Source organism: Dama dama, chromosome Y (assembly GCF_033118175.1).
Source record: "Dama dama isolate Ldn47 chromosome Y, ASM3311817v1, whole genome shotgun sequence".
In the NCBI taxonomy this organism is placed as follows: Eukaryota; Metazoa; Chordata; class Mammalia; order Artiodactyla; family Cervidae; genus Dama; species Dama dama.
Genome location: NC_083715.1, coordinates 13,640,460 through 13,659,903, shown reverse-complemented (window position 1 = coordinate 13,659,903; position 19,444 = coordinate 13,640,460). Strand labels below are relative to the sequence as shown.

At 39.6% G+C, this 19,444-nt stretch overlaps 1 protein-coding gene across 1 annotated transcript; it reads left to right on the top strand.

Annotated features, from left to right (window-relative positions):
* Positions 1 to 201: 201 nt before the first annotated feature.
* LOC133053609 (eukaryotic translation initiation factor 1A, Y-chromosomal-like) lies at positions 202 to 14,916 on the top strand. Its single transcript, XM_061138161.1, has 6 exons — positions 202 to 217; positions 2,017 to 2,100; positions 8,973 to 9,076; positions 10,041 to 10,091; positions 13,851 to 13,932; positions 14,822 to 14,916. The coding sequence occupies exons 1-6, from the start codon at positions 202 to 204 to the stop codon at positions 14,914 to 14,916; spliced, it is 432 nt and encodes a 143-aa protein (XP_060994144.1).
* Positions 14,917 to 19,444: the final 4,528 nt, after the last annotated feature.

Genomic DNA, 19,444 nt, shown 5'->3' with positions numbered 1-19,444 from the left:
GAGGCGGGGAAAGTGACGTTAACCACGTGACACTGGCTGGGTCGCCATTTTGCTGCTGCTAGGCGTGGCTGCGCTCCGATTTCTCGCGCGAGTTCTCAAGTCGGAGTGTGTAGGTTAGCTCCTTGGAAACCTCGGAGGATTACCTGCCAGCGGCAGCGGCACCGGAAGCTGCTTGGAAACAGTGAGCCTGCCGTTGCAGCTATGCCCAAGAATAAAGGTAATGACTCGGCTTCCTGGCACCAGGGTCTGCTCTGCCGCGGTCAGTGGTAGTTTCTCCATTGTGTGGTTGGCTGAGGTCTTTGAGCGGACTCCACAGTCCACAGAGGAGCTAGGAAGCGGCTCCTGCTTCCTCCCGCTCTGTAGACATAGCGGGATAATTTCCTCTCCGCTTTTGTCAGTTTTACACGGAGCTGAAAATACGATTAGTTTTGGATTCATGCCAGTTTAACTGCAGGCCGTTAGTAAACTGGCAGAAGGCTACTTTCGTGCAGCTGAGGCTTCGTCCCTGAGGCCTTCATCCCTTCCGAAGACTCTCCCTTAGCTGTTGTTTGTGACACACTGATTCTCTCTTTGGGTCTAGTAAATACTTGTCAGTAGTTTACTTTGTGCGCGGTTGACTACTGGTGAAAAGACTGCTTTGCAAACACGGAGGCAAAACGCTGTTGCACGTTTAGGTTCATGTCTGCCAGTTTACTTTCTTCTGCCTGTCACAAACCTTAACCTTCTTTAGAACGCACACATATCCCAACGTGTTCAGCCTTCTTATCCAGTAAAATAGATGCTGGCACTGTGTATTTCTATTTGTCTTTATTCTGAGTCAGACAGTTCACAAATAACCAGATTTGACAGTACTTCTGCTTGTAACTTCCAAAACGGTACTTCTGAGCTAACTGAAGCAGAGCCCTGGGACAGTCAGTCCTTGAATTCTCCTTTTTAGAGACCTGAGTTGTTCTTGTGTCATGTTTAATACTCTTGTAATGCCTCTTGGCAAACTGGAACTGCTAGGAGTGAGAATATCTCCTTCAGAGTAGCACCACATTTCACATTACACGAGAAGCAAACCTCTCTTCATTATTCATTCCTGACACTTCATGTTAGCTCTCAAGGCTTCCTTAAGGTTTGCCACATTGGGTCAAATTTTTCACCTTTGAGTTCAGTGCTCTCTACATTCCCCAAACCAACTGGCACAGCCTTTCTCTAGCAAGCAAATGTTTTCCTGCTAACTATCCAGGCAAATTCTAGAAACCTCTTTTTCATAATGTGTTATGTAAATTACAAACCACTTCTACTTGTTTTTTTCTAATCTATTTAATTCACTTTTAGCTTACAAATAAGTGTGCATTTGTAACAAGAGAAACAGTCCTTGTTTCCTCCTCTGTTTTTAGGAATGAAGTTTCAGATGCCCACATTGGGTTGTGTATCCTGAAGAGAATAGGACTGACTTTATGAATGCTGACTTAGTACAGCTTGGTGCTTAATAGATGTTCAATACATTTTTGTTAATGTTATCTTCAGTCCAGCCTTGGGTGGCTCCCATCTTCCTTCTGTGGGACTTTTAAACCAGCTGCTAACGCTCATGCCAAACTGAAGACGTTTCTACATATGATTTTTCAGTTTCCATTCCTTTACAGATATATGGAGTAGTCTTGGTTTATTAATTGGAAAGTAAATTGTGGAAGAGAATGTATAGAATCCAGGTTTAATTGGAAAGCATGGATAATAAAAATGCTAATGGTTATCTCTGGTAATGTGTTATGTGGTTGATATTAGCTGTTAAGCGATTTAGAAGAACGTCATTGGCAATTGGTAAGCGGCTAATCGGTAAGCAAGTTAGGTTAAATTGTAAATCTCTTTTGAGGTCTGTTAATATTTTCCTGCTATTTAAATGATAACCTGTTTGTTCCCCTGTGTTTTTGTAAAGTTTCAAAGCTTATGTTCGTTTGTTTTACAGTTGAGTTTGTAAACTATTATACAGATGATTAGATTTCAATTTTTATTCACTTTTTAATCACTTAGGTAAAGGAGGCAGAAACAAGCGTAAGGGTAAGAAGGAGAATGAATATAAAAATAGAGACCTAGTCTTTAAAGAAGATGGACAAGGTAAGAATTCTTTACTTATACCTTTTCTAGTAATGTGAATTTCACAGTTTGATCTGAAACATGTCTTAGTCATAATGCTGAGGAGTTGTCTGATAACTCCCTTGTTTTTCTTCATCTAAATGATTTTTATCTGCTTATGTGTTTTTCTTTTTGTTTTTTTTTTTGCTGTGCTGGGCCTTCTTTACTGCGCATGGGCTTTTCTTTCGATGAGGACAGCAGGGGCTGCTCTGTAGCTGCAATGCACGAGCTTCCCATCGGGGTGCCCTCTCCACTTGTGGAGCAGAGGCTCTTGGGAGACCAGGCTTCAGTAGTTGCAGTGCATGGGCTCAGTAGTTGCAGCTTCTAGGCTGTAGAGCACAGGCGCAATAGCTGTGGCACAGGGGCTCAGTCTTTGGGAGGCATGTGAGTTCATCCTGGACCAGGGGTCAGACCAGTGTCTGCTGTATTGGCAGGTGGATTCCCTACCCCTGAGCCACGACGGAAGCCCCTCGTATCTCCATCTTTTCCCCATTTACAGTGCCCTATATTTCTCCATAATTTCTGTATTAATTTATTGTACACTATTTCTTTTCTCATGCAGGTTTACAATGTGGCATTTCTGTAAACAAGGTGTCCTGTTTTTATTCTGTGGATAACCATGGTATAAATGACAGTGAATTGTAGTGTTTGGAGCAGAGTAAGCCTGGCTGCCAACATTGAAAATCGCCTACTTTTGCACTCATTTTTCAGTAGACTATGAGAAATCCATGCCAAGACCTCAGCCCCTCAGTACTCCAATGTCACTAGTGCATGATCATATTTAATAAAGTAACAGAATAGTTGACTCTCTCTTACTTGAGTAAGTGCAGACTAAAATAAGAGTAAAATAACTGACTGAAGCACTTACTTTTTCCCCTTTCATATTTAGCTAAGCCCACAGAGGAGATGAAATATGAGTGCAACTCCCATATTTTGTTTATAACTTAGACTCACTAATTTTCAGTGCTTTCTTCTATTCTTTCTTTTGGAACATGCACATTTTCCTCCTACCATTTTGTTTGTTTGTTTGTTTTTTTCATTTATTTTTATTAGTTGGAGGCTAATTACTTTACAGTATTGTAGTGGTGTTTGCCATACATTGGCATGAATCAGCCATGGATATACATGTATTCCCCCACCCCAACCCCCCCTCCCACCTCTCTCTCCACCCGATCCCTCTGGGTCTTCCCAGTGCACCAGGCCCGAGCACTTGTCTCATGCATCCAACCTGGGCTGGTGATCTGTTTGACCCTTGATAGTATACATGTTTCGATGCTGTTCTCTCAAAACATCCCACCCTCGCCTTCTCGCACAGAGTCCAAAAGCCTGTTCTGTACATCTGTGTCTCTCTTTCTGTGTTGCATGTAGGGTTATGGTTACCAGCTTTCTAAATTCCATATATATGCATTAGTATACTGTATTGGTCTTTATCTTTCTGGCTTTCTTCACTCTGTATAATGGGCTCCAGTTTCATCCATCTCATTAGAACTGATTCAAATGAATTCTTTTTAATGGCTGAGTAATATTCCATGGTGTATATGTACCACAGCTTCCTTATCCATTCCTCTGCTGATGGACATCTGGGTTGCTTCCATGTCCTGGCTATTATAAACAGCGCTGCGATGAACCCTGGGGTGCATGTGTCTCTTTGAGATCTGGTTCCCTCCGTGTGTATGTCCAGAAGTGGGATTGCTGGGTCATATGGCAGTTCTATTTCCAGTTTTTAAAGACATCTCCACACTGTTCTCCATAGCGGCTGTACTAGTTTGCATTCCCACCAGCAGTGTAAGAGGGTTCCCTTTTCTCCACACCCTCTCCAGCATTTATTGCTTGTAGACTTTTGGATAGCAGCCATCCTGACTGGCGTGTAATGGTACTTCGTTGTGGTTTTGATTTGCATTTCTCTGATAATGAGTGATGTTGAGCATCTTCTCATGTGTTTGTTAGCCATCTGTATGTCTTCTTTGGAGAAATGTCTGTTTAGTTCTTTGGCCCATTTGTTGATTGGGTCATTTATTTTTCTGGAATTGAGCTGCAGGAGTTGCTTGTATATTTCTGAGATTAATCCTTTGTCTGTTGCTTCGTTTGCTATTATTTTCTCCCAATCTGAGGGCTGTCTTTTCACCTTGCTGATAGTTTCTTTGTTGTGCAAAAGCTTTTAAGTTTCATTAGGTCCCGTTTGTTTCTTTTTGCTTTTATTTCCAATATTCTGGGAGGTGGGTCATAGAGGATCCTGCTGTGATTTATGTCGGAGCGTGTTTTGCCTATGTTCTCCTCTGGGAGTTTTATAGTTTCTGGTCTTACATTTAGATCCTTACTGCATTGGAGTTTAGTTTTGTGTATGGTGTTAGAAGGTGTTCTCGTTTCATTCTTTTACAAGTGGTTGACCAGTTTTCCCAGCACCACTTGTTAAAAGAGGTTGTCTTTTTTCCACTGTATATTCTTGCCTCCTTTGTCAAAGTCCTCCTAACATATTAAACTTTCTTCTAGGCGGGTCTCGTTACATACAGTTATGGACTTTAGCCCTAAATATTCCATCTCGTAAGAGCGAAGCCTTTCTCCTATGTAACTCCAGTAGCATGGTCACAGGAAATTTAACCTTAGCATTATACTGTCACTTGGTAGGTACTCGGTTCTAGCCCCAGTGCTTGCGCTTAGTCACATCTGACTCTTTTGAGATCTCGGGGACTGTAGCCCACCTGGCTCCTGTGTCCACAGGATTCTCCAGGCAAGAATACTGGAGTATGTTGCCATTTGCTTCTCCACAGGCTCATCCTGGCCCGGAAGTCTAGTGCGTTGTCTCCTTTGTCTCTTGCGTTTGCAGGTGGATTCTTCATGGCTGAGCCACTGGGCAAACCCCTGTTCAGGAATAGCCAGGAGCCATATGTGGATGTTGAAATGAATTGAAGTTAGCATATTGTTCAGTTCTTGTGCATACCTTTCTCTCAATTGAAAATTCTATTCTCTGTTGTTGAGCTGGTGTATATATAACCACCATAAACATTTGTCCATTTGTTTCAGTCATTTCCAGCACTTCATAACAAAGCCATGTAGTTATTCCTGCATAGTGCAAGTCACTAAACACACACACACACACACACACACACACGCTCAGGAACAAACACAAATATTTTTATTGATTATTTGAAACATGATGTGTTTCTAAAGATAATCTGGTCTTTGACCTTCATATTTTTTCCTTACGTTAGAAGTGTGTTTCAGGGCCAGTCTTTAAATTATCATTATCTTTTCTTTGTTCTTTTCTCCTGTGTAGCAGCCCTGAGTACTGAGCTGGGTTCATGGCCTGTGATGCAAGGGACTGTCCATAGTTGGAATCCCATTTACCTTTCAGGATAATGACAGATGAGACAAGAATCTCTTTGGGGGAGTTGTTTCTCAGTCACTAAGCCATGTCTGTGACCCTTGCGGGACCCCGTGAACGGCAGTACACCTGGGTTCCCTGTCCTTACCATACCCTTGCATTCGCTCAGACGCTTATCCCTTGAATCCTGTGATACCATCCAACCGTCTCATCTTCTGTTGTCCTGTTCTCTTCCCCTCCTGCTTTCCCTCCCACATCAGGGTCTTCTCCTTGCAGTCGACTCTTTGCATCAGGTGGCCAAAGTATTGGAGCTTCAGCAGCAGTCCTTGCAGTGAATATTCAGGGTTGATCTCCTTTAGGATTGACTGATTTGATTTCCTTGCTGCCCAAGGGACTCTGAAGAGTCTTCTCCAGCGCTACAGTTGATACACTTCAACTCTTTGGCGTTCAGCCCTCTTCATGGTCCCAACTCGCACATCCATACATGACTACTGGAAGAACTAGAGCTTTGACGGTACAGAGCGTTGTCATCAAAGTAATATCTCTGCCTTTTAACATGCTGTCTAGAGTTGTCATCGCTTTTCTTCCAAGGAGCAGTTCAGTTCAGTTCAGTCGCTCAGTCATTTCCAACTCTTTGCAACGCCGTGGACTACAGCAAGCCAGGCCTCCCTGTCCATCAGCAACTCCTGGAGTTTAGCCAGACTCATGTCCCTTGAGTCAGTGATGCCATCCAACCAGCTCATCCTCTCTTGTTCCCTTCTCCTCCCGTCCTCAATCTTTGCCAGCATCAGGGTCTTTGCGAAAGAGTCAACTCGTCACATCAGGTGGCCAAAGTATTGGAGTTTCAGCTTCAAGATCAGTCCTTCCAATGAACACCCAGGACCGATCTCCTTTAGTATGGACTGGTTGGATCTCCTTGCAGTCCAAGTGACTCTCAAGAGTCTCCTCCAACAGCACAGTTCAAGAGCATCAGTTCTTCAGCACTCAGCTTTCTTTACCGTCCTGTCTCACACATCCATACATGACTGCTGGAAAAACCATAGCCTTTGCCTAGATGCACCTTTGTTGGCAAAGGAATGTCTCTGCTTTTCAATATGCTGTATAGTTTGGTTGTAACTTTCCATCCAAGCGTCTTTTTATGTCATGCTTATGGTCACCATCTGCAGTGGCTTTCAAGGCCCCGAAACTAAAGTCAGCCACTGTTTCCACTCTTCCTTATGTATTTGCCATGAAGTGATGGCACCGCAAGCCATGATCTTTGTTTTCAGAATGTTTAGCTTTAAGCCAACTTTTTCCCTCTCTTCTTTCACTCTCATAAAGAGGATCTTTCCTCAAGGGTGCTGTCATCTGCGTATCTGAGATTATTGAATTTTTGCCGGCAGTCTTGATTCCACCTTGTGCTTCATCCAGCCCAGCATTTCTCGTGATGTACTCTGCATAGAAGTTAAATAGGCAGGTTGACAATGTGCAGCCTAGATATGCTCCATTTCCTACTTGGAACCAGTCTGTTGTTCCACATCCACCAGTAACTGTTGCTTCCTGACTTGCATACAGATTTCTCAAGAGGCAGGTCAGGTGGGCTGGTATTCCCAACGTTTTTGAATTGTGCACAGTTTATTGTGATCTGCACAGTCAAAGGCTCTGGCATAGTCAGTAAAGCAGAAATAGATGTTTTTCTGGAACTCTCTTGCTTTTTCCATGATCCAGTGGATGTTGGCAATTTGATCTCCGTTCCTCTGCCTTTAGAAAACCAGGTTTGAACATCTGGAAGTTCACAGTTCATGTATTGTTGAAGCCTGGCTTGTAGAATTTTGAGCATTACTTTGCCAGCGTATGAGATGAGTACAGCAGTGCGGTACTTTGAGAGGTTTTGGCGTTGCCTTTCTTTGGGATTGGAAAGAAAACTGACGTTTCCTGTCCCCTTGCCCCTGCTGAGTATTCCAAATTTGCTGGCACATTGACTGCAGCACTTTCACAGCATCATCTTTGAGGATTTGAAATAGCTCAGCTGGAAATCCATCACCTCCACTAGCTTTGTCTGTAGTGATACTTCTAAGGCCCGCTTGATTTCACGTTCCAAGATGTCTGGCTCCAGGTGAGTGATCACTCCTTGGTGATTATCTGGGTCGGGCAGATCATTTTTGTGCACTTCTGTGTATTCTTGCCACCTCTTCTTAATATCTTCTGCTTCTGTTAAGTCCATACCATTTCTGCCTTTTCTGGAGCCCATCTTTGCATGACACGTTCCCTTGGTATCTCTAATTGTCCTGAAGAAATCTTTTCCATTCTTTTATTTTCCTCTCTTTGCTTGCACTGGTCGCCAAGGAAGGCTTTCTTATCTCTCCTTGCCATTGTTTGGAACTCTGCATTCAAATGGGTATGTCTTTCCTTTACTCCTTTGTTTTCACTTCCCTTCTTTTCATAGCTGTTTGTAAGGCCTCCTCGAGAGCCATCTTGCATTTTTTGCATTTCTTTTTCTTGGGGATGGTCTTGCTCCCTGTCTCCTGTACAATGTCACGAACCTCTGTCTGTAGTTCATCTGGCACTCTGTCTATCAGATCTAGTTCCTTAAATCTGTTTCTCACTTCCACGGTATAATCATCAGGGACTTTATTTATATCATACCTGAAAGGTCCAGGAGCAGTCGCCTTTAATATCGTGGCTGCAGTGGCTGTCACTTTGATGTTTGTCCTTAGTAAACCTTTAGTAATGTACCTGCTTTATATTAACTGCCTGTTTCTTTCTCTATTCTGATGCCTGCGTTTGTCATTTAAAGTCAAGAAGACGTCATCCCGTGCTGGCTAATGCTTATGTCAGTGTCTTCAACTGACAGTAGAATCTGGTGGCCTCTTGACTATGCTTAGATAGAATTGTCTTTAAGCATTTGACGCTTTATCTTGAAATACTCTATTAAGGACTTTAGAATAAGCATCAGTGTGTCCTCAAGCAAATGTTCGTTGGTGATCAGCCTGCTGTTGCTTATCAGTAGAGTTAATGAGGGAAAGGAGAGGCAAGATTTTGCAAATATGCAGCATGAGAGGTTGCTAAGCCAGCATGTAGGGCGCAGTCTGAAGTGAGCCACTTTGGTGTGCAGAGGTGGAGCATGCAGTCGTGAAGACAAAGACTGAACTGATTTTCTCAAATTAGTGGATGACTTAAATATACCCAGTAGCGATAGCTTTTCGTGGAAATAACGTTTGTGATTTTGGATTAACTGCTTCACTTTTGTCAACTTTTACTTGCTCAGAAAACAAGAGGATAAGTGCATCAGTTTAGCTGAATGAGACCGTAGCCATTGCTTGAGAGCCTAAGAGTTCTCCCATTTTTGTGGATAACATTAATATATGTCCCCTGAGACAGCTCTCATTTGTTGTCATACTTGAACCTTTTGTTCTGTTTTAAATTATGGTTTGGTCTAAAGTTAGCACTCACAGTGAAGTTACCAACTTAATCACAAGTGTTGCATTTTTAGGAAAACTGGACAGTATGTTACGGTTTTGTTTTTCTTTTTTCTTTTCTGCCCCTTCCTAAGAGTATGCCCAGGTAACCAAAATGTTGGGAAATGCACGGTTGGAAGCAGTGTGCTTTGACGGTGTGACAAGGATATGTCATATCCGAGGAAGCTTGAGAAAAAAGGTCAGTGTGGAGGTATATTTTCCTTTAGTCCAAAGCTTACCTTTAAAACATTTATCTGTGCTTCCAAGTGACTGAATTTGGTGAATTCTTGAAGACTTCAAGAATAGTGATTTATATGGCAATATAAACGCATAAAATTAGAAAATGCTTGATAACTTTAATACTAGGACTTAGATTTAGAAAGAATGATTTGTGACACCTAGACTGGACTTATGCCAGAAATGTTTGCTCTTGCGGAAACAGACAGAGTCCGTGTATGAACCAAATGGAAATGGTAAGCCGTGAAAGAAAGAAAGAAAGAAAGCAAGAAAAATAAAACACCTGAAGATTATTTTTCAGACAACAGAAGTCCAATTGTTAACTAAACCTAACATTTGGTCCTGGGTAAGACTTTGCTTTGTGGGAACAGCTGTATGTGTTGTTAGGAACATTTGAAATTGGAACATGGTAGAGCATCTTATTTAGTAATTTTGGCACGTTGATTGACCATATTGTTTAAAAGTTCCTTCAACCCTACTTTTTTGGATTAAAAATCAGTTTTGTTCTCTTGAGTCATTCTCTTCCAGTTAGTGGTTTGGGAACCTGAATTGACGTCGACTGGTAACTAGATGACTGTATTTGTGTAGATGACTTATTTTCATTTGTTGAAAAGAACTGAAAATGTCCAGAGTGATTTGTGAATAAAAGTAATTCACGTGACAAAGAACTATGCTCTTGTACATTCAGATGCTCGTAGGCATGAGCACACACACAGATAATACACACATACATGCACATGCACACACAACACACACACAGACCACACACACATACACACACACACTCAACTGTAGTTTTGCTGTAATTCATTAGTAGATATTTCTCACAGACCGAATGAATTATATTTTTTGTATTAAGTATTGCTTTACATTGAACACTATTGTTTGCATTTTACATACAATATAGCATGAGTTTTCTTTTATAGGTTTGGATAAATTCTTCAGATATTATATTGGTTGGTCTTCGAGACTATCAGGTAAGAATTACGTGTAAGTGTATAATCTTGAATTTAAGAATCATTAATATCAGTATCTAGATGATGCAATAAAATGCATTTGACCTGTTCTAGCCAGTTATGAGTCTCATCCTTCTGGCATCCAAATTTGTTATGATCCACAGTGTTTAAGATGATAGGATTCTGGCTGGCTGACGGTACATGTGTTTTGTGGGAAGACTGGTTGTTTCTTTCTTTATTTTAAATATAATAAGTAATAAATATTCTCTTATAATTTTGGATAAATACTAGAGCTCATCCTTCTGTCCTTCTTTAAAGTCCAGGTGTATTCAGGCCTCTGTGCTAGGTTTTCAGTGATTCTGGTGCAGGCTGACGTTTTCAGTATTCTGCAGTAAAATGAGAAGGTATCTTCATATTTTATGATATATATTTCACAGAGCTAGATTATTCATTTTCCTTTCACTTGTCTTTTCCTTTAATTTTTGATGGCGCTGAAGCTCGTGGGATCTTAGATCCCCAGTCAGAGATTGAACCCAGAATACATCTGAGGAAGCCCTGAGTCCTTGTCATTGGACCACCAGAGGACTCCGCCCATTTTGCTTTTTAAATACTTTTGTAAACTACCCTTTGCTGAAATAGAACAGTAGCATATGAGAGTGATTTTCATTAGCATTATTACTCACTAAAAAAAATTTAGTAATTTATGTTGGGTTCTCAGTTGCAGTTTTTAAATTTCAAGGTCTCAAATCGCAGTTTGAGAAATCACTGCTGTAAGATGATGCAATTAAGTCAGGCAAAACCTCTAATCTCCAAGGGGGGGGGGGTTTGGCTTGTAGGAGAAGGGTAAGACATAGACTAGGTCATTTAGAGTGTATGTTATAAATCTGAGATGAATGCTTAAAAAGCTACTTGTTAGTTGCCCGCTATGACCTCAGTGTTTGTACTAAGACTTGTGAGACAGAAGTCAAACCCATCACATGTGCCCAGTTAAATTTTAAGTGCAATAATTCTATTATCAGGTCATGTTTCTCTCTCTATTCTATTATCAAGTCATGTTTCCTGTAAATAATTAAGATGTGCTGATTTGTAAATTTCAGTCTTCTGTTTCCCTGTTGATTTTTTTGGTGTGATCATTCTATTAGTGATTAAAGCGACTTTTTTATCTCCACTAGTTTTCTTTTAAAGAATAAGTTTGTCTTGATTCTCTAGTGAAATATTCTTCACAATTAAAACGACATTATGCACACTGTTTCTTGTCTTCTTTTCACACATGCTACCCGAGGTAATGTCTCTGTTAAGTCCAGCTTGTAGGCTTTCTCAGTCATGCTTTGTATTGCCTACGTATTTTCTGGTATGTGAGCGAACACATTTTCCTTTTTCTTTGTACGTCCCATGTTTGTTCTTGTTTCTGTTTTTGTTGAAAACTCAAAAGTGCAAATATAACATGGTGAGACGGGAGATCCGATTTCTTCTCCCAGGGCTTTTTTCTTGCCATTGTTTGTTGAGTGATTTCTGAAACAGATTGTGTAAGGCATGAATCTTTTCCTTGCCTGTGGCCACTGGATGCTTCTTTATAACATCACAGACAGCCCGTGTTTGAGGTTTCATTAAAAACCAGCAGGCCTCTCATCCTCTGCATTCAGGCCCTGTGCTTGCAGTGGTATACCTTTGATACTAAGCCAGGCGACTGATAGCTCTTCATTTCAGGCTCGTGCAGAAAATCCAGGTGACTCGAAGCTGAGAGGTTAGGAGCATCCCTGAACTTTGATTAGTGTGTCTTCAGTCTTGATTCCACATATAAGTGAGGTCCTACAGTGTTTGCCTTCTCTGTGTGACTTGTTTCTCTTAGCACACTACCCTCCGGTTTCATCCTAGTTGCTCCAGATGGCAGGATTTATCTGCATTGGATGTTATCCCCTCATTGGTCATAACATTTGCAAATATTTTTACCGATCTAGTACACTGTCTTTTTGTAGTTGTTGTTGACAATTTGCTTTTCTGTGCAAAAGTGATTTAGTGTGATGTAGTTCCACTGAGTAGGTTTTGCTTGTGTTGCTTATGGCTTTGGTGTCGTATACAAAAAGCAAAGAGCAAGAGCGGCACTTGGTAGTTTTGCACTGCGTTCTCTTGCCAGTAGTTTGAGGGTTTCAGGCCTGTGTTTAAATTTCTGATCTACTTCAGGGTAATTTCAGGCAGTTTGTGGTGTAAGAAAGGCGTCCACTATATGTTAAGTATTGTTTTCCCAGTACTGTTTATTGGAGAGGATGTCTTTTCTATACTGAGATCTTGGTTCCCTTCATGGGTTTTGATTGTCTTTGAAAAATTTTATTTCTGAGTGATGAGTTTTGTCCCAAGAGTCCATATTACTGGTGAAATGCCGGAGACATATTGTTGGGACAGTTGTGTTTGGAAAGCAGGAAGTGTGTGTCCTCCAGCTTTATTCTTCCTCCAGGTTGCTTTGGTGGTTAGGATTGTTTGCGGTTCCATATAGCTTTGTCTCTGAAAATAACTGCTACTTGAATTTCTATGGGAATCGCATGGAATCTGTACATTACTTTGCGTAGTATGGACACATTACTACTATAACTGACTTTTGCATATTGATTTTATATCCTGAAACTTTACTGAATTTTTTTCCTTTGTATGTTTTTCTGATCTGGATCATCCATTTATAACCTTTCCATTTTTCATATGTGCTGAGTAAAAATATAGACTCTGTAAATGTGCATCATTTTCATGTGCATTTATTTTAGTTGAACTACATATAACCCCGGAAAGGAATGGAAAAATTGTTAGTTCCCAGTTTAATTCTTTGTTTCACGGGCAGTGTAACCACAATTATATTAATCCTATAAGGGATTGAGGTACTGACTTCAAAGTGATAGCCACAAACAGCTCTTCTGATTTTTAATCTGCTGTGGATAATTGCAAACCCTTGTTACTGAAATCATATTGTAAAGATAATAGCAGCACCCCCACTCTGTGGAAGTATCTTAGTACATTATTAGCTAATCTCTTCCCTACTGAGTTGCACTGAGACTTTTAACACAATACCTACATGTTTTTTTGTGCACATTATAGTTTGAGAAGTGTTGCTTTCTACTACACTGCAGTTTTATGACTGTGATATTTTCAGTTGCCTTTCTTTAGGCCTTTTCTAGGTTAATTGTAAGCATTCAGAATTGTTTGCTCTGTCAGTGACTGGGCGTCTTTAAAATGGAGAAAAGTGAACTTTGTTAGGGCAGTACTTCACAGGCATATTTGCATCAGAAGCACACAGAAGAGCTTTATAAACACACAAGGACTTCACTCCAAGCCTGTCAGGTTTTAGGAGAATATAGGTATCTTTTTAAATCACCACAAACAATGCAAATCAGTAAGATACTCTAAGAACTGTGGGTGATAGAAAGGTTTCTCTTGGGTAACAATACCATCTTCACTTAGAACTACAGTGTTAGAGAGTGAACAAGGACAGTAGTGCCACAGCATTCCCCCCCCCCCACCCCGCCCCGCCGCCGTGTTTCCTTTTCGTACTTTTGATTCAGTGCGTTATATACATCATTTTCCTAGTCTATATTTTATTTGGTCATGCATGCAGACTTCATCACGAGGACTTGTGTGTGTGTGTGTGTGTGTGTGTGCGCGCGTGTGTGCGGATGATAGAAGGAAGGTGAGAGAATGGTGAGGTTTCACATAAGTGTGTTTATCTGAAAGTAATTTATGAGACAGCTGATGATTCTTTGCATAACCAATTTTGATCCTTCCTTGTTCTTCTCCAAGGATAACAGAGCAGATGTAATCTTAAAGTACAGTGCAGATGAAGCTAGAAGTCTGAAGGCTTATGGAGAGCTTCCAGAATATGGTAGTTATTATCAAAGATTTTACATTTCCCTGTCTTCTCATAGCATTTGCTAATTAGTGTTTAGGTGAAGCAGTTGTTTCAGGATTCTCTCTCTTTATGTATTTTTACAAATATGCTTCAATCCTCTTTAACTATGTGTTAAATACTTCAGTATATTAAGAACTTAGTAATGGATTATCTTCCTGCAGTATATTCTTTTGGTGGGGAATGAAAAATTTACGGGCTCTAGACTTATACATACGAGTTGTTAAAGGAATGCCTCTTAACAATGCTTAAGAGATTATATAGCTGGTTTCAGCTACTCGATGACAACAGTTATGGTACTGGTATTGATTTTTGTGGAGGAGTATTCAGTTTTTCTTCGTATACAGAGTACTGTTGTGGCGTTTTGTGGAGAGTGCTTTTAAAAGATATCCCTTTTATTTTTTAAAGACAAAAGTATTCCTCTAGTAAGCTTGGAAAGATGAAAATACTTCTAGTAACCAAAAAGAGGAAGTGCACTAAACGCACATTTTGGACATGATAGCAATTTTACTTACTCTATTAGAGTGCATTTTATTATCAAGTTATGTGGTTTTAAGTAAGAGTGAAGATTCTGATGACAATTAGGTCGTTTAAGAAATACTAAGATAATTGGGAATCAGATCAATACTTACTTGGCAGTGAACTTCTTTTAGCAGTTTCATTGTGAGTTTGTTCTCTGTGATGTGTTTGCAGTTGGGAAGATTTTTCTTGGAATGAAACTGTTGAATCGAAGTTTGATTACAAGCAGTCTGTTGTACACTTCAGTGTTTTAGTAGTAATCCAGTATTGTTTCTTTAAATAGGCAATTAATCTAGTAACACCTTGATTTTATATTTTTAAGCGTATGCTCTTATTGTATTTTTAGTGGAACTTAGTGACACAGATACCTTTGAAACTGAAGATGATGATGAAATCCAGTTTAAGGACCCTGCAGCTGAGGGTGAAGACCCTGAGGTGTAAGTCAAGGCTGAACCGTGTGTGTGTATGCTTTTTAATGTTTTGTACATGAAAGTAGTCAGATCTTTTACCGTTTTAGGTCTCAGAAGGTTGAACACGTGAATATATATTGAGGCCTATGTATCCGTGAGTTTGAATATTCCTTAATATTCAGAATCCACCATGGCAACCTTTTTAAATTTTCAAAAACTTTATAGTTCTTTGGATCCTTGTTTGTTTGTCTTTTAAATCAGTTAGGTTTGACAGTGGGCACTCCATAATGAGCCTTTATTAAGCAAGGGGGTGTACAGTGATAGTATTAAGAAGTTTAGCAGACAGGTTTAAAGTGTATTGCCTCACAAGGCTGGTACATTAATAGAAGTAAAGCATGTTGAAGCCAGCTTGCTGAAGCACTGGAATTTTAGTTCACTGCAAAGCATTCTTAAAATGAAGGCCTGTTTTGTTGCCCGTGTATTTAGAGGTCACATTAATTGTCCTGTATCACTCTAGGACAAAGTTTTGGTTTGGAGTTTGTGGGAAATGGTTGTTTATCTTGGTAAGGAATTAGTGATGATAAGACTCCTCCATGTCTCACTGTTCTGCTATGAATGTATTTAAGTGAAAGTTTTATTGATTTGTATCTCTTGACTTTTGAGACAGGCCCATCGAGTAATTGGAATGACAGTATGGCTTATACTCTTGTAAGGCCTGTTAGACTTCTTCTTCTTTTGGTACTTCTGTGGTAAAAATGTACTGTAGAAACCAAACGTGCAAAAACATCAATGAGTGTTTGAACACCAAGGTAGAAGTTCAGAATTCCAGGAGCACATTTTAGGAAGTCTAAACCGGATCACTGCCCTCGGAAACAGATTTCAAGATCTTTCATTTACCAACATCCTTATTAAGAGCGTTTTCAGACACTGAGAGAAACTGAATTTTAAGTGGAAGTGAGCAATCACACGTTCACCTACATTATACAGTTTACTAGTTGCTAGTCAGTCTTTCGCATCTATTGTGTTCATACCAGTCCGTACTGTACTTTGATGGATTTTCAGATCATCTAGGAAATGAAACCAAAGCACTGCCCTGGTGGTCTAGTATTTTAAGATTTTCAGCATCCACTGTATGGATCACGGGTTCAATTCCTGGTTGGAAAAGAATGATCAGCAGCCTGCATGTCAGGGCCACAAATAACCATGAAAACCCAGGGCACTTTAAGCTTACTCACACCATGAATTAGAACAGCTGGATATGTACCTTTAATGCAGACAATTTTACCAGATTATTTTTTTTTACCAGATTGTTGCAGATTTTTAAACACATGATAATACTCTACTGATGTGAAAGTGAAGTCGCTCAGTCGTGTCCGACTCTTTGCAAGCTTGTGGACTATAGCCTACTAGGCTCCTCTGTCCATGTCAGTGGGGTTCTCCAGGCAAGAATACTGGAGTGGGTTGCCATTTCGTTCTCCAGGGGATCTTCCTGACCCAGGTATAGAAACCGGGTCTCCAGCATTGCAGGCAGACATTTTACCCTCTGAGCCACCAGGGAAGCCCAGTAATCTACTGATCTTGTACCCATTTTAAAGCACACCAGAAACAGGAGGTGAAAAAGGATTAGAAAAGTTGTGGTGCAATATCATTCAATGTTTTTTCATTTTTTCTCTTCCCAGTTTTGCTATCATTTTTCAGAGGCTCTAAAAGTTTTACATTTTTTTTTTTTTTAGATATTTCTGATGCTTCTGTCATTGTCTCTTATGTATTTGGAGTTACCAATTATGTAAAGGTTAAAGTGAACATCTTAAAGATGTCAGTTCAATTGTGGCTGAAGAAAACAAGGCAGTTTTATTTGAAAAAGTGGACCCGGGCTTTATAAATCAGTTGTAAATCAGAAAGTAGAAAATGGTTATATGCAAAGAAGGAATCCAGTAATTACATGTCTTTTAAATAGATGTCTATGTAATGATATCTTTGTAGTACATAGGTCGTTTGTAATGCTGACAACAAATTTCATAGAAATGCTGTCCTCTGTCTCTCAACATTTTGTTCAGTTTTGCCAGAGATCCCTTATGGCTCAATTAATAGTGTGGAGGTACAATTGACAAGTTACTTTCTGTGGTGAGAATGTAAAATGCACCAGTTGCATAGGATGTTCTATGAGACCTGAAGGTAGTCACGGCTGAGCTGGGGTTGAAGGCAAGGAATTGAAACAAAGGGAACACTTGAATACCAAGCGCCACAGAGTTAAGCCTTTCCTTAGTCTGAAAAGAGGACAGATTTCTGGAGCTGTGACTAAGCAGTTGAGTTGGGGAAAACACTAAAGACAATGGTCATGAAAAGAGTTTGTGTTATTTTGGAAATTTTGTTTAGGTTTATGTGTTCTTGTTGGTTTTGTTCTGTTTGTATTTATGTTTGTTTTGTTTATGTGTTTTATCTCGGAATCGCAGTTCTTGCCAGAGTCAGTTATGCTGGTGATGTACTAGAGTGTCACTCCTGTGATCAGATTGAGTCAGAGAATTTGATTTAGTACCGCTCTTCCCTTTTTTAGGAGAAGAAAGAACCCTAAACTGCAATTAAGATCAACAAGTTAATTTAAAACATTGAAAAAAGAATAGCTTGCATAACGTGCGATGTTCTCATGGAGATCATAGAGATACAGTGAAAACACATGGGAACTGAGAAAACAATCTGGTTGGTGTCCTTAACTTTAGTTCAAAAGGATTGATTTTCCAAGTAGTGTAGGAAGATCCTTTATGCATGATTAGAATTATTTTTTTCTGTAGATCTGATGTTCTTTTCACTTACAGATCTGAATTGAACTCAGAAGGTTGAGGATAATGCTACAGTTGGAATTTTGGTCATCACCTGCTAAGAAGAAGAAAAATTAAGTATGAATGTAGTTTGATGGGCCTTAAATAAACATGGTTTATTTTAATTGTTTTAAAGTACTGTATTTTTAAAAAAAACTGATGAAGTATTTTGAGTAAAATGTTAACACTTGCTTCTTTCAATGTAATGGAACTTAGGGGTAAAGACCACAAATTGTGCTGCAAAACACTGGAGAGGAAGAAGAAGAGAGAAGATTCCTCCCCTATTTTACCTCCAGTTAACGAATGTTTTGAATAAATTGCCTCAGCATCATATGCCCTCGTATGAACTCATCTGTTTGCAGAGTCTTTCTACGTATCCCAGTTATCTAGAGGTTTCTTGATATTTTTGATAGAATGTACATACAGCAAGGAGAACTATGCATTTGAGTTAATGCAAAGGGCTATTTTCTTATATACATTGCCCAAGTGTAATCTTATTGTTTGGTAACATATATTCTTTTCAAAACTTGGTGTTGCCACTATGGTAAGAAGGGCATTTCTACAGCGAAGCTTTCAGAAGACAGTTTGGAGTCCTAATGTTCAATACATGTGATTAGAAGTTGCAGAAATTTGACACTAAGTAATACTCAGTTTTCTAAACATTGAAAGTCTTGATCTGTATGTTGAAAGTGTTTTTACTTAGCATTTTAAATATTTCTCAACTATGACAACCATGAAGGATAAATAAGTAGATGATCCTTTACAGATAAAATATATTTCGCTCTCAAAAGTCATATGTGGTGTAACCAGATAGTGGTGAATTTGATGAGTAATAGAATCAAACTGTACGTGTGAAAATCTACTTCCATAAGTAAATTCTATGGACTAAGACTTTCGTAATTTTTTTCCCCTTAGCTGAGATAAGGGAAAGGAAGGAACAGCCACTGAAAAATACAGGAAATTGTTGCACTCAATATATTTTGGCCTTGCTTTATGTCACTGGTGTATTTGTGTGTGTGTTTTACGGCAATTTTAGATAGTCTCCTTGCTTTTAAACAGTGTGATTTGAAAGTATCCTCTGTAGTCAGAAGAAATGAAGTTCAGGGCTAGTTTAATGACCTCAATGGAACTTTACTGGTGTGTAGAGAGAGACCATTCATCAAGTAATTTCTGAAACTTATTTCTTTGGAGAATTTATAGGAATACACATTTAGATGGTTTCTGTAATATAAAAAAGGAGAGTCAACCTTCAGCTGGTTTCATTTCACTTTGTTAGAGTTTTCTTTCCCAAGATTAAAAACCGAGGGTGTATATAATTAATCCCAAGAAGAAGGCTCACCAATGTGATTTTGGTGCTTAATCTATGGACTTCCTGAACAGTCATATGCTGAATGTATTTGGGATGGAGGACTGGTTTTCATACTCTGAAGAAACAAACTTGAGTAGTTGACTTCATGGATAATCAAAACTTCCTGTTATTTAGGCTTTGTACATATCGGTCTTCAACCCTTTGCCAAAAATACCAGAATCTTCACACATGACATAGTGCAAAACTTGTCTGTGGACTTTCCCAAAGACATATGGGCCTGTCCAGAGATTTAATCGACACTCAGATTATGTTTGCTAGTTGTCATGGTCTGATTGTTTTAGGCTTGTTTGGTGTTTGGTTTTTGTTTTTATTTTCCTAAAACTTGTGCACTGATGCCCTAACCCCAGAAGATGATAATACTGGGGCCAGGCCCT

Coding starts and splice junctions, on each gene's coding strand:
- LOC133053609 (XM_061138161.1), top strand. Junction 2,101..8,972: donor CTTTAAAGAAGATGGACAAG/GTAAGAATTCTT, acceptor CCCCTTCCTAAG/AGTATGCCCAGGTAACCAAA. Junction 9,077..10,040: donor GAGGAAGCTTGAGAAAAAAG/GTCAGTGTGGAG, acceptor TTTCTTTTATAG/GTTTGGATAAATTCTTCAGA.